The sequence below is a fragment of the Gopherus flavomarginatus genome, chromosome 7 (assembly GCF_025201925.1).
Source record: "Gopherus flavomarginatus isolate rGopFla2 chromosome 7, rGopFla2.mat.asm, whole genome shotgun sequence".
Classification (NCBI taxonomy): Eukaryota; Metazoa; Chordata; order Testudines; family Testudinidae; genus Gopherus; species Gopherus flavomarginatus.
Genome location: NC_066623.1, coordinates 4543836 through 4556571, shown reverse-complemented (window position 1 = coordinate 4556571; position 12736 = coordinate 4543836). Strand labels below are relative to the sequence as shown.

Below are 12736 nucleotides of genomic sequence, written 5' to 3'. Positions count from 1 at the left end.
CAGGGCTTCGACGGAATCCAGTAGCTCTGACCCAGCCTTAAGACCTAGTGCTTGCTGACCCGAGTTGGGATGATTTGTGTGTGGATGGAATTGGGGCTTGGGCCCCTTCCCCTCCTCCTTTCTAAGGACTGGATGGGTAACTCACCTTGGTGCACTGTGGGGAAGAGAAGAGTCCTTGGGAAGATCTAACTGGGACTCTGCCCAGGTAGGGAGAGGGCTTAGCCAGTGCCAGCACGTGGCCCCCTCCCTCCACTGTCCATTGAGGTTAATGCTCTAGCAACGCTTGGTGTTGCGTATTAACACCTCTGTTTTACTTTCACAGAACATACGACTGCAGCCAAAGTGGTGAGGGCTGCAAACCCCAGGCAGCGGAAAGGAAGCAAGGTACGTCTGCCTCGACATCTTCCTGTTTCTGGTGGTGTATTACCAGGCTCTCGCTGCTTGTCTTCTGCAGTGCAGCAGCTGCGATTGGACCCGGTGTGCTGGGCGCTGTACGTACACTTAGGGAGACAGAGTCCCTGCCCCCAGGAGTGCTTAGCCTCACAGACAAGATAGGCAAAGCATTGGAGGGGAAGTGACTTGCTCCAGGTCACCTGACAGCTCAGTAACAGAGCTGGGACTAGAACCTAGGTCTCCTGGACTCCCAGGTCACTGCTCTGTCCACTAGACCACACTGCCTCCTATGCCACTTAGGGCAGTACTTTTGTTACGTCACCGGGGAGCAAGCTCTCTGACTAGTGCATACATCTCCACTCCAGATCAGCCAGGGATGACTCTTCAAACACCCTGCAGCTCTGCACAGCCACCAGTTATGGGTGGCTGCTTGAAACCTGAGCATGCCTCCAGCAGCATATGGTACTTCATGGTAGTGCCCAGCTCTGGGCCATGGCAGCGCTGCAGAGGGCAACTTTGTCCCATCTGCTGCATTTACAAGAGCTTGCAACTCTGGGTTGTCAGTCCTGCTAGGCACTTGCTTAGCATCTGTCATCAGAGCATCTCCTAGGGCTCTACCACAGCAGAGCTTCTCAGCACCCTCAGAGGCAGGGGTTGTGCCTAGATGCCACGGTGACCAGCACAACTTAAATTAGGGCCCTCTGCCCACCCATATGTTGGGTGCAATGCCTGCCCGCCTCCCGGGGGCGGGTGCGAGCCCACGTGCATGCACGAATGGGTTGATGTCGGTGAAGCGGATAGATGATGCACAGCGCCTCATGGGTGCCTAGCATGACCATCATTCCCCACCCACTTGGACCTGCTCCATGCTGTTCCTTGGAGGCCGTTGTTTCTTCTTTGAGTGCTTGCTCATGTCCATTCCATATTAGGTGTGTGTTCGCTGCATGCACCAGTGCTGGAAGTTTTTCCCTTAGCAGTATCCGTAGGGGACCGGCTCTGGCACCCTCTGGAGTGGCGCCCACATAGCGCAATATAAGGGGCGCTGCCGGCTCCCCCCACCCTCAGTTCCTTCTTGCCGCCAGTGATGGTGTGGGAACATCTGCTGCTTCAGCTGGCTTTTGCCTAGTTCAGTGTATCTCTCAAATGTTTCTTGTCAAATACTGTAGTTGTATATAATTCAATATTTTACCCTTAGTATTTGTTCTATTTAGTTAGTCCCAGATGAGACTCAGCCTAGGGATGGGGAATGTCCCAGGGATCCCCACGTTTTAAACCATGTGATGGTTGTAAGTGCCCCATGCCCATCAGCGACCCACACATTAGCCATTTAAGGTGTCTAAGAGAAGGACACGTAAGCAACTAAGTCGTTCAAACCCAGAATGAATAAGGAGAGAGACATCCATCTCAGGATGCTCCTAATGGAGTCAGCACTGACCCCAGCACCAGAGCAGAGGCCCGACTCGGCCTGGAGCGCCCTGCTGGTGCCGCGTACGAGCTGGCACCGATTTTCTCTCCCCCACCCCCCTCACCCCCCGGTGCCCCGGCCATGGCCAAGAAGCCCAAGAGGTCTGCAAGGGGAAGATCTACTTCCCATAAGGGAAAGGAGAGGGCCGGAGGAGAGCCAAGACCTGTCCTGGGCGGCTCGACACCTCCGTCAGGGAGTTGGGCCCCAGCTCATGTTGAGCGGTCAAGCCCCTGCCGTACTATGCCTGCCACACTGAGTTGACGGAGGCCCTTGTCACTGTGCAAAGTCCTGTCGACACCAGAGACCCTGCAGGAGATCCTGACTCTACCGGTGCCGCCCACCTGTGAGCTAGGGTTTTTCTCCTTCCGCTCATCTGGCGCAGCCCTTGGGTAGCATGTTTGAAATCCGCACCTGCCTGTGAGCTGGCTGTGAGCTGCTGAATGCAAGAATGGGCTGTTGAAGTGAGCGGTGCAGTGGCAAAGGAGTTGGACCATGCCACTAGACTCCCATTTTAAACCGACCAACTGATACAAATCCTCTGCTGGGGGAGAATACAGAGAATTGTCCTGCAAGCAAAATAGTGTAACATCTTGTGTGACGCTCCCCCTGAACGCTCCGGGGGTCCTGTACTCCTCACTGGCTGCCCCTCTTCAAAGGGCTGCTGTGCTTTCCCCAGAACATGATCTTCTGGTCCTCTTTCTGGAGGGTTAATGTTCCTCCTCTGCTTGTTTGGGAAGCAACATCCACTCCCTGCCTCTTTTTCCCCTGCAAACACCTCTCGTTCTCAAAGAATCAGGTTTGAAAAGTAGATCAAGTGGAGACACCAATAAATGGTATAACTGCCGTGCAAACCAAACAGCTTCACCGGCAAGCTCCAGCCCCACAGGGGAAGGCGCATGAATGGTGTGTTGTGAGTGGCCTTGGAGGCTGCTCTGGGTGAATTGAATTGAAACCAGATGCCTGTTCTTGCCGTCAATGGAGCACAGAGCTCTGCTGCTCTGTGCTGCTGTTGGCTCGTGTAATTGGCAGCCCTTGATTGCAATTGTGCTGTTTAATGTGCGTGAGCCCTGCAATCATCTGCCGCCAGGTAGCACGAGCTTTTAGAATGAATTTTAAAGTGAATTCGGTATCCCCGCTGGATTAACAGCCCTGAAGGCCCTGGTGCTCTTTCTGCACCTCTTTAAGGGGAAACAGGGCTGTACTGAAACCCTGCAGAGCCTTGCAGTTGTGGTCTGACCCTGCCAGGCGGCACCAGGGTGATGTTGGAGTTCGACTCCAGACATCTGATTGCAGAAATAGAGGCGATTGAGACGGACAATGAAAATGCTTAGGGGTCTGGAGAGAGCCAGTTAGCCTAGGGAGGAGGAGATCGTTCCACACGGCAGTGAGGAGTATAAAGAGGATGTCAGCAGCTGTTTCTTGGGCTTGAACCTGACCCTTGTGGTTCTGAACATGTGAAAGTCTTCTGTCGGAGCTAAAAGACCCGGAGCTAAAAGCAGGGGCCTCCAGCTCTGGCCAGCTAGCGTAGGCAGGTACGGTGAAGCACCCAGAGTTGGTCTGTGGTGCACTCATCCATCATCCAAGAACAGGGGGATATTCAGTGAACCCCAGGGCAGCACATTTAAAACCACTGGACAATAACATTTTACGCCGTGTATAACTAGCCGGTGAAACTTGTTCCTATGAGGTCATTGCGATCAAGCGCTTAACAGGATTTTAAAGAGGGTGACGCTTTATGTGGATAATAATTCTCCACGCTTCTTAGACAGGATTTTAAGGGTTCAGGGCATAAACAAACCCCAGATCCCCCTGGGGTAGGCAGCAACTTCTGCTTTGGGCATGTTATTCCATGGCTGTCCATGAGGATGTTGTGTGTGTGTGTGTGTGTGTGTGTCTCTGTGTGTCTCTTTCTCTCTCTCTCTCTGAAGCATCTGGTACTGGGTGCTGCCAGATGGGGTCCGGGGCTGTTGATCCGATCCTGTAGCCCAGGCCCTGTGCTCTCGAAGGAGGAGGAGGGATATTGGTCTGTTGAATGCGAGGGAAGCAGCCCTTCGGAACCAGCGCTTGCGCTTACTGTACTAACGAGATCTCTCTGTTTTTTGAATAAAGGTTGGTGACTTTGGTGATGCCACAAACTGGCCAACCCCTGGAGAAATAGCCCACAAGACCATCCAGGTAAGAAGCATGACCTTGCGAACAAAACACCTCTACAGACGAGCTTTCCCTGGTGAATGAGTGATGCCCCCTCTTCTCTCTGAAGGCAGAGAGCTCTAGAAAGTTCAAGACCAAGATGTCCTGTGGGCTTTTCCTCTGGAAGCAAGGTCTCCTGAGGGCTTCTCTGTCCCTAAAACAGCTGAAATAGACACAGTCAGCTGAAATCTTCCTTTATCACATTTCAGGGCCTATTTTACCAATAACACCACAGATGATTATAGCAGGGTTTGGAAAAGTTTCCTGAGACCTGCTAATTGATGGACTTGTCCTGCTAGTCACAGTGAAAAGAGCTAGGCTGCAACTCCCTGGAATGCAAGGAATAAACAGCTGTGTACTGTTTGTGTAGCTTTCTTAACTGTATTTCTCTGGGCAGATTCTATTGCCTTTACAATGTAAGTTTGTGAGAGTTGCTTTCTTTATTCCCTTCGCTTTTCTTTTTGTCATAAGTCAGCGTATATTTCCCTGTTATGTTCTCAGTGTCTGTTTTCCTCTTTGCTTTCTTGCTCTCGGCCTCTTCCTCATACTCTTCTCTACCCCCTGCCCCGTAATCCTTCAGCTCCTGCTCTGCTTCCCTTCAGTCTCCACCCCCGTTAAGTCCACTCACCTTTTAATGGGTCCCCTCTGTCTCTCCTATACACCCTCTGGTTCTTGACAAATTCGGCAGCCTCCCAGTAACCAGAGAACTAAACGTACGAAAAGGCCCAGCTGCCCTCAGGCAGCTCTTGAGCCAGCCAGCTGTTCCTTAGCTTCCTACCAAGGCAATGCCTCTGGACCCTGCTCGGTGCATGGTCTGTCATTTATAGTCTCCTGCTAGTGGGTTCCTGAGTTTGAAGCCCCCTCTTGTTACTGGAAAGGAGCAGCGGTTGTGTCGGCTAAATTTAGCCTCCTTTCTTTTACCCAGTGAAGAGCACCAGTGCATGTCCCAGCTACTCATTGCTTTTCCCAGCAGCAACGTGAAATTGGCCCTGTTGTCATTGTCCATGTAACCCACAGGGTTCTGAATTGTTGCCATGAAATTGACCCAAGCACTTCTTAATTTCAGGCTGCTGCTGTTGAGCAAAGCTCTGAGCATCAGCAAGGGTGCTGAGGCTGCGGGCAGACTCACCAGGATGGCATTGCATCAGCTTTATGCTAGAGTGATGTTTGAAGGTGATCCCTGCAACCAAAAGAGCTACAATCTCCTCTGTTTATTTTTAAAATCATAGATCCTGCAGGTCTTGTTTCACTTACGTTCCCAAGTGGTTTTGCATTCCAGTTCTGGAGGCTACAGTGTTTGGGTTGGAAGAGCAGGGGAATGGCTATTTTAAACATCTGTTTGTCAGAATTGCAAACAAAACACAAGCCTGGATGTGTTGCTTAGGTTGGGTAACAGATTGATTTTATACGGTTCAGATTTGAGACTGGACTTGGATTGTCCTTTAATAATAATAATTTAAAAAGCTAAAGGAGCAGTTTGAGCAGTCAGTGAGGAACATTCTGTGCAAAGCGCTCACTTGCCTGTGTGAGTTGGAAGCACTTTCATCTGCCCACTGAGAAGACACTTGGCTGTTCAGAATACCGAAATCAGCACAATTAGAATGACCTTTGTGCCTGGCGGGATGAATGCCGCTTTCTAAACACAACCTCCCTGTGGCTCAGAACGTACCAGGCTCCTGCAGCCTTCTCAAGCCGAGGGAGGAATGAAGCCAGATGCCCTCAGCTTGTGCGGCTGTTCTGAAGTTGATATCACAACATGCTTCGTCCTGAAGTGGAGGTGAGATGGCATCTCTCCTCTAGCCCAGCTCCTCTTTCAGTCTAGAGTTCCTCCCCTTCCCTGACCTTCCAGTTCTGCACTGTTGTCCTCTAGAATTAATCCTTGAGGTGAAACTGTTTTTTCTTCCAATGTTCCCCTGCCCACTACTCTCAGAAACAGATAGAGATTGGGACCTTTGCAGGCCGGAAGGAAGTGGTCCGGTTAGGAGGCCGGTGACCCCATGCTGGTTAAAACTGCACTTTCATGACTGCCTTGGCCAGCCCCCTCTGCGGTGTGTCAGCACAGATGACCCTCCTGCTGGGAGAAGGGCCTGACCAGAGCTCCCTGCAAAGCTTGCGTCTAGCCCCTGGGGTTGCCAGTGTGCCAGGAAGGCTCACGCCCTCCAGGTTGCTCCCTTATCACTTCCATAGATGAGCAGCCCCTGGCTGGCTGTAATCCATGTATGTTCTCCTTGTGTTAGCACGTGTTGGTCGGTATGTTACATGGGGGAGCCCCTCTGTGCACTGCTCATCTCGGAGGCAGGAGGCCCCAGGGGAATCTCAGCCAAGAGCGTTCATTGGTGGTGTTTTCTATGGGGGGGTGTCAGAGCTGAAGTTCAGGGCATGGCCCTGTGGGCACTGTGTCTCTCCTGCTGTAGCACTGGTCGTTCCAGCTGAGCGGCTCTTCGGGGTGCTGAGCATCGGCTCAGGACGCAGCCAGGAATAGCTTGCTCTGGTCCCGGGTGCAGAGGATTTCCTTTTAGGGATTCACTGCATGTTGGATTCCCTCGTTCAACGGTGCTATTCTGGGACGAGGAGCCTGGATCCTGTTCTGAACCCTGGGCACAGCGAGTCGGGCAGGGAAGTTCAGTAAGCCGGCCCTCTGGTGACAGGGGTTGAGTTACCCAGGTGAAAGCAGAGCAGCAGACCAGCCCGTGGCTTGGTGCCTACTAACACTGGCACTCATGAGGGGCATGGCCCCGCGCTGCTGCAGCCAAGATGCTGAGGCTGTCAAAGCCCTTCTATTTTTGGGCACCTTCCTTTCAGCATTAGTTTCCTGCCCGTGCAAGAGCTGTCTGTCGGTGCCCCGCTGCTACCCAGCCTGGCCCCCCCCCGTGATGAGAATCTTTATCAGACCCAGCATCTCAATGCAACAGGCACCTCTGAGCATCCCTTATGTCCCCTCCCCGTATTTGTGAATCCTCTCCCCACTGTTCACCCTGTGGGGGTGGGAACTCTTGTTGGTACCAGGCCCAGGTGTGCACTGGGGGTGGTCATAGCACATGCAAAGCTCACTCCAACTTCTCTCCAAGTCCCTGCTAGCTGAGCTGCTCTTTACCGGGAGCTGATGTCTTCCCAAGGTGAGATACTGGGATCCCGTCCTCAAACTAGTGACTGTCCTTCCGGCTTCCCCTCTGTGGGGCTAGATGGGCGTGGATCTGACCAACTCTGCAGAGTCTGTCCTGAGCCAGCTCCCACCATCCTTTGCCTCACCTGCCTGGCTCTTGTCTCCAGCAGCCACCCAAACCCCAGCCCCTCCGGAAGCTGCCCATCAAGAAAGACATGAAAGAACAGGAGAAAGGGGATGGGAGTGAAGGCAAAGAGAACCTGAAAACCAAATCGGATGAGTCCGGGGAGGAGAAGAACGGGGACGATGACAACCAGAAGTTGGCGCAGAAGAAGAAAGGTGAGGATGGGGGTGGGGTGGGCGAGATTCCAGGGGGCTGCCGGATGATTGGGGATTTGATTCTGGCCGAGCCAGTTTCCATGGGGTCGTGACCTTTGATGTCCTGCTGTCCTGGCTGTTACAGCTCTCTGGCCACATCCAGATGGGCAATTTGTAACCTGCGTCCCTCGGGGCTGCGTCTGAAATCAGTTCACAGGCTGGTGCTTAGCAGGCGCTATGCCTTGCTTCTGCAGAGAGTCCTGCTGTTTCATCATCTGCCCTGGCTGCCTTTTGGGTTGCTGGATAGAATTACTGGTGATTTGTTTTTGGCCTAGAAGCCCTGAATGGCCTGTCACCTACCAACCTGAGACTCCTCCCCAGTGCAGCCACAGCTATTGAGTGGGGTCCCTCTGCTCTGAGATTCGCTCCCCTACTCTGCTTGATCCAAACTAGTCCAGCTCTGTTCATCTCCAGGGGAAGTTTTCTCTTTTCTGCAGCCTCTGGGGAGAAGGCATTAGCTAATCTCTGCTGGTAGGGATCAGGTCTATTGCTGGACGATGTTAGGGGCACATGGAACCTGGTCCAGGCTCCATTGTAGCTGCTTGTAAACGAGATAATGGATAGGCATGGATGGGAATGAGGCTTTGTCCCTGGATCTGAGGGGGTAGCTGGTGCCAGGCCTGGAATCTCTGCATCTGCCACCTCTGCCCTCCAGGAGTCTTGGGGTCGCTCTTGTTCCCTCTGAGTAGCCGGGGTTGCAAAGGGGATGTCTACACTTACAGTGCTACAGTGGCCCAGCTGCAGCACTCCACAGTGAAGACACTCCCAGTGCCGACAGATGGGGTTCTCCCATTGACGTAGTTAATGCATCTCCCTGGGAGAATTCGTCCGTCGACTTAGCACTGTCTGCATGGGGATTTTTCACAGCCCTGCGAGATGTAACTATGCCCATGTCAGTTCCCAGTGTAGACCAGCCCTCAGCTGGCTGCTGCTGCAGGGACAGTCCCCATGAGACTGCAGAGAGGGGCAAACGTGTCTGAAAGAAGCAAGTTGCAAAAATCAGCAGAACTAGAAAATCAGGAGAGTGACAGTGGGACCGCTGGGTTCAGTGCTTTCTTTAGACCTTGGTAAGTTCTGGGAATACCACAGCCTGCCTCTCGGATAGATGGATGGGCCCCATTCATCATCTTTCCTGGGGCAGTGGTGGGCTGTGCGCTTGACCCTAGGAGGTGGCTTTCCAGGGGTAAGCCTGCTTCAATCCCAGGGCACAACAGGCAGTCTGGCAGCGAGTGAGCTGCACACAGTGGCAGGAACAGTCTTGGTCTCCTCTTTGTGCTTTGAAATTCACCAGGTCAGGTCCAAGGTCCACATGTGACTTTGGGGCCATGTACAAATGCCAAACACATGGGGCAGAAAGCTTTGAAGTCAGTGGTTCTACCAGCAGCACCATGGCCCTGAGCTCCCCAGAACAGCAGAGACTGTGGGGAAAGGAGCAGCACCCAGCCCTACTGTGCTGTGGTTCGCAGTCTCTCTGAGGCTGTTTTCAGGGCACTGGTCCAGCAGGCGCTGCACAGAGGGATCTGTGTGAGAGGCCCAAGCGCCTTCTGGCCTGGAATTGGGTGCATCCTAGATTCCCTGCTTTAACATACAAGGAGACAGAGGAGGGTGGGGATGGAAGCAAATATTTGTTCTTCCTTTTAAAGCTGTGTCACACCCGAATCCTGTCCCTCATTCAGGCAACAAGCACAAGTGGGTCCCTCTGCAAATAGACATGAAGGCAGAGGCACCTAGGGACAAAACGGCCTCTCGGAACAACCGGCAGAACGAGCAGCACAGGCATCCCTCCAACAACCGCAGTGAATTGAAAGGTGGGTGGGCTGGGTTGGGGCGGGGGCAGGGTCAGATGGTAGCTCTCCCCTCTGGCACCTGGTGGCACTGCTGTGGCATTGCCACAGTCATCACCGGAATCTGAGCGCTTGCAGAAGGGGCAGAAAGCAGCTTCTGGATGCTGCGGTCAGGGGCACACTACGAACGACATCCAAAGAGAAGCTCTTGAGGACGGTGTTGGTCATGGTACGCTAATGCCAGCTGGGCCCTTTCCCAGCCACTCTTCTCCAACGCAGGAGAGGGTCGGGTAAAGCCCAGCCTCTGCAGCATTTGCCCCCGAGGTAGAAAGCTCATCTGGGCGCAGAGCAGAGACAGCCTTTAGCCACGTCACGTGTTCAGGGAGCATTGCACAGGGGATGGAATTGCTTTAGATGCTAGACTCCTTCCAGGGCCCTGTTGTCCCTGCCAAAGGACAAGGGGGAAGTGTCCCCCGGCCGGGGTGCAATCCCCAGGCCTAATTGCACATCAGAGCCCGCAGAAGGTGCTTTGACCTCACCTCTAGTGTCCCTCCTGTGCCCTCCCTTGCTCCTCCGCAGGCTGGCACCCGGATAACAAGCACGAGCGGAACTGGCCTGATCACGACGAAACCTCAAGCGTCAAGAGCGAGGGAGGAGCAGTGCGAGGAGCCTTCCGGGGCAGGGGCCGGGGCCGAGGCCGGGGCAGGGGCCGAGGAAGAGGAGGCACTCGCTGTACGTATAGCCCTGTTCTGGGTGTCTGTAACTGGGCAAGATGCAGTCAGCAATGGGCTGCACCCCGTCCTCAGAACTCTTTTGTAAGGGGCCAGTGACTGACTGCTGCTGCTGGAGTGATGGGGGCTTGGAGCTGGGTTGTTTTGGGAAGGTAGGAAAGGGTTTGGGGGGTGACGGTGTTTGAGTGCACATGGGAACAGTCAGGCCTATCTCATTCCTCACAGCCTTGTGTCTTCAGATCACCTGGGATGTGAGCATTCACCGCAGGCCAGAACCCACCAAGCTAGAAAATACTGTAATTCCATCATGTGGAATGGTAGCTGTGGAGCTGATAAACAGGCCTAGTTTGGTACAGGTCAGCCACAGAAGTGGATCATGCACAGACAGAGAAAAGTATCGTCCGTGCTCTGGGAACCTTGATGTTTTGCCAGACAGACTTCGGTCCTGGCAATTCAGGGACTGTCGGTTAGCGCAGCACCGGGGCGGGATCACGAGTAACTCTCCCCTCGGACGCGGCCTTGGATGTGAAGGGCACGTTGGCCAGGATACCAGAGCTGCGTGGTGTTTTGAGAAGTGTCGTGGGATCCATAAGTCATGTGGATGAGCATCCCAAGTGACCGGTTAAGGACTGGCCTTTCTGAAGTGTTTATATGGTCCCCATTGCAGTCCTTCTCTGGAAATGGGGAGCTGAGGCCCAGGGAGACTATGACCTACCCAGGGTCACACAGGAAGCTGGCAGAGTAGGGACTTGAACCCAGTACTGGTGAAACCCAGGTCAGCACTGGATCACCCGTCTCCTCTCAGTAGGAGGCTAGCTCCTCCATCAGTGCATGGCTGGATCTGCTTTGAGTATGAGCCTAAGAACTAGTCTGGTTAAATTTTCCTCCAATTGTCCTCAGGCGCTGAGATAGAATGTGCTCGCGGTGGCACCGGGCCCTCCCAGTGCAGCGCTGTGAACTTGCAATGACCCCCTGTGTTTCTGGCTGCCGGAGCCCTGCCCCACTCAGAGAAATGCAAGTTTCCCACCAGCCCCTGGCTGGGTGCCGGTCTCTGCCATGAGCATGACAGAATAGCTGCTCCCAGTGAAGGGTCTCTGGCGGGGGGGAGACAGCTGCTCCGGGGGAGCTGGCCATGCCCATTCTAGCAAGGGGCTCCAAAGCCCTGACAGGCCGGCTGGGCTAGGGAGTGCAGAATACAGGGCATGAAAGGAAACTGTGGTGAGGTGCGCCTCATGTGAGTTGCAATGTGCTGTTGAGAGCTTCAGCCCAGAGCTGCAGCTTCTCTTCTCAGTCCTCTTCCTCGTGTTCGTCATGGGGAGAGAACTCCTGGTTGATGGACAGCCCCCAGGGGAGAGGGCTCTGTGAGCCCGCTAGTTTATGTAGTGGTGATTTGTCATTTGCTGGGGCCATGAAAATCCAGCTGACTTTGCTGTGACAACGGCCAGTGCTTTGTTCTCAGCATTCCAGCCAAATCAGAACGCTCTCCTGATGGCTAAAGCAGGGCGGGCGTGGGTTTTTCAAGCTCCTTGTGCTGTCTGGGTCCCTGTCCTTGGTCTTTAAGGAGACGGCTGGTAGCAGCAGGGGCTGGAATTGCTGCAGTGTCTGGACACCTACCACAAGCCCTTGTTCTGTTTGCCGTGGTATTTACAGATTTAGGGAATTGCCTGGGGGCAGGAATCCATATTGGAATGGCTCCCTTAGGAGTTCCTGTGCCGTTCTCCCTTGTGACTGTCCAGCGTGCTGCTGGGAGCAGCATGGGCTTGCTGTGTTCTGAGCCCTTATCTGGGATTGTTGGTGATTGGCGGTAATGCCTGGGTTGTGTCACAGTGCCACACCCTCAGGAAGATCATGAAGCCCCGGGGACAATAGATGTCACATGCCCCCCTGAAAGGCCTGCCTTTGTTCCTCTCGCTCAGCGCACTTTGACTACCAGTACGGCTACCGGAAATTCGACAGCTCGGATAGCTCACGCACCCAGAAGTACGCCAGTAACATCACCTACTACTTCGATAATGTCAGCAGCACAGAGCTGTACAGCGTGGATCAGGAGCTGCTCAAGGACTACATCAAGCGGCAGATGTAAGTGCTTCCCCTGGGGGCTGGCGGCGTCCCTAGCCAGCAGAGCCAGGGACTGGGGTTTGTCCTCTCTTGCCGTGGTGTAACATGGGGCAGCGAAACTCTGTGAACCCGCACGAGGGCTGAAATCGGCTCAAAACGTGGCACCTGACTTACCTGAGATACTCAATAGTCACTGCCTTGGGAGGGAACGCAGCCACGTTCTTGCCACAGCCTGGCAGTCAATGCTTCTGTCTGCCATGGACTTACCGAACCCAGAAGGGAGGGGCTTGTGGCTAGGGAATGGGACTGACTCCAGACCTGGGCTCAGTTCCCTGCTCTGCCAGAGACTCGCTTGAACAAGACTCTTGACTCTGTCCCTCAATTCCCCACCTGTAAACTGGGTCTCTTGCCCACCCATGATCTTTGTTTAGATAGTCCCTGCCCCACAGAGTTTATGTGCACAGAACCTAGTCTGACGAGACCCCTGGCTGAGCTGGGGCCTTCAGGTACCCTGGGATACGAGCAAGAGCTAACAGTCTGGCTGTGAGCAGGCTGGGTTGCAGGTGGATGACTCTAGCTGTAGAGGCGAGGGGGCAGGGAGGTACAGGGGTGAAGCCTTTCCTTGGGTCCAGCC

At 54.0% G+C, this 12736-nt stretch overlaps 1 protein-coding gene across 3 annotated transcripts in view; it reads left to right on the top strand.

Annotated features, from left to right (window-relative positions):
- Positions 1–12736, top strand: part of LARP1 (La ribonucleoprotein 1, translational regulator) — a 73845-nt gene that overhangs the window by 46581 nt on the left and 14528 nt on the right. For 2 of the 3 annotated variants that reach the window (XM_050961281.1, XM_050961283.1), the window contains exons 2-7: positions 323–384; positions 3968–4033; positions 7319–7490; positions 9206–9337; positions 9893–10045; positions 11961–12123. In XM_050961281.1, coding sequence (XP_050817238.1) covers positions 323–384; positions 3968–4033; positions 7319–7490; positions 9206–9337; positions 9893–10045; positions 11961–12123 — 748 coding nt within the window. The remainder of the gene's footprint in view (positions 1–322; positions 385–3967; positions 4034–7318; positions 7491–9205; positions 9338–9892; positions 10046–11960; positions 12124–12736) is intronic. The other variant, XM_050961282.1, reaches the window with a different exon arrangement.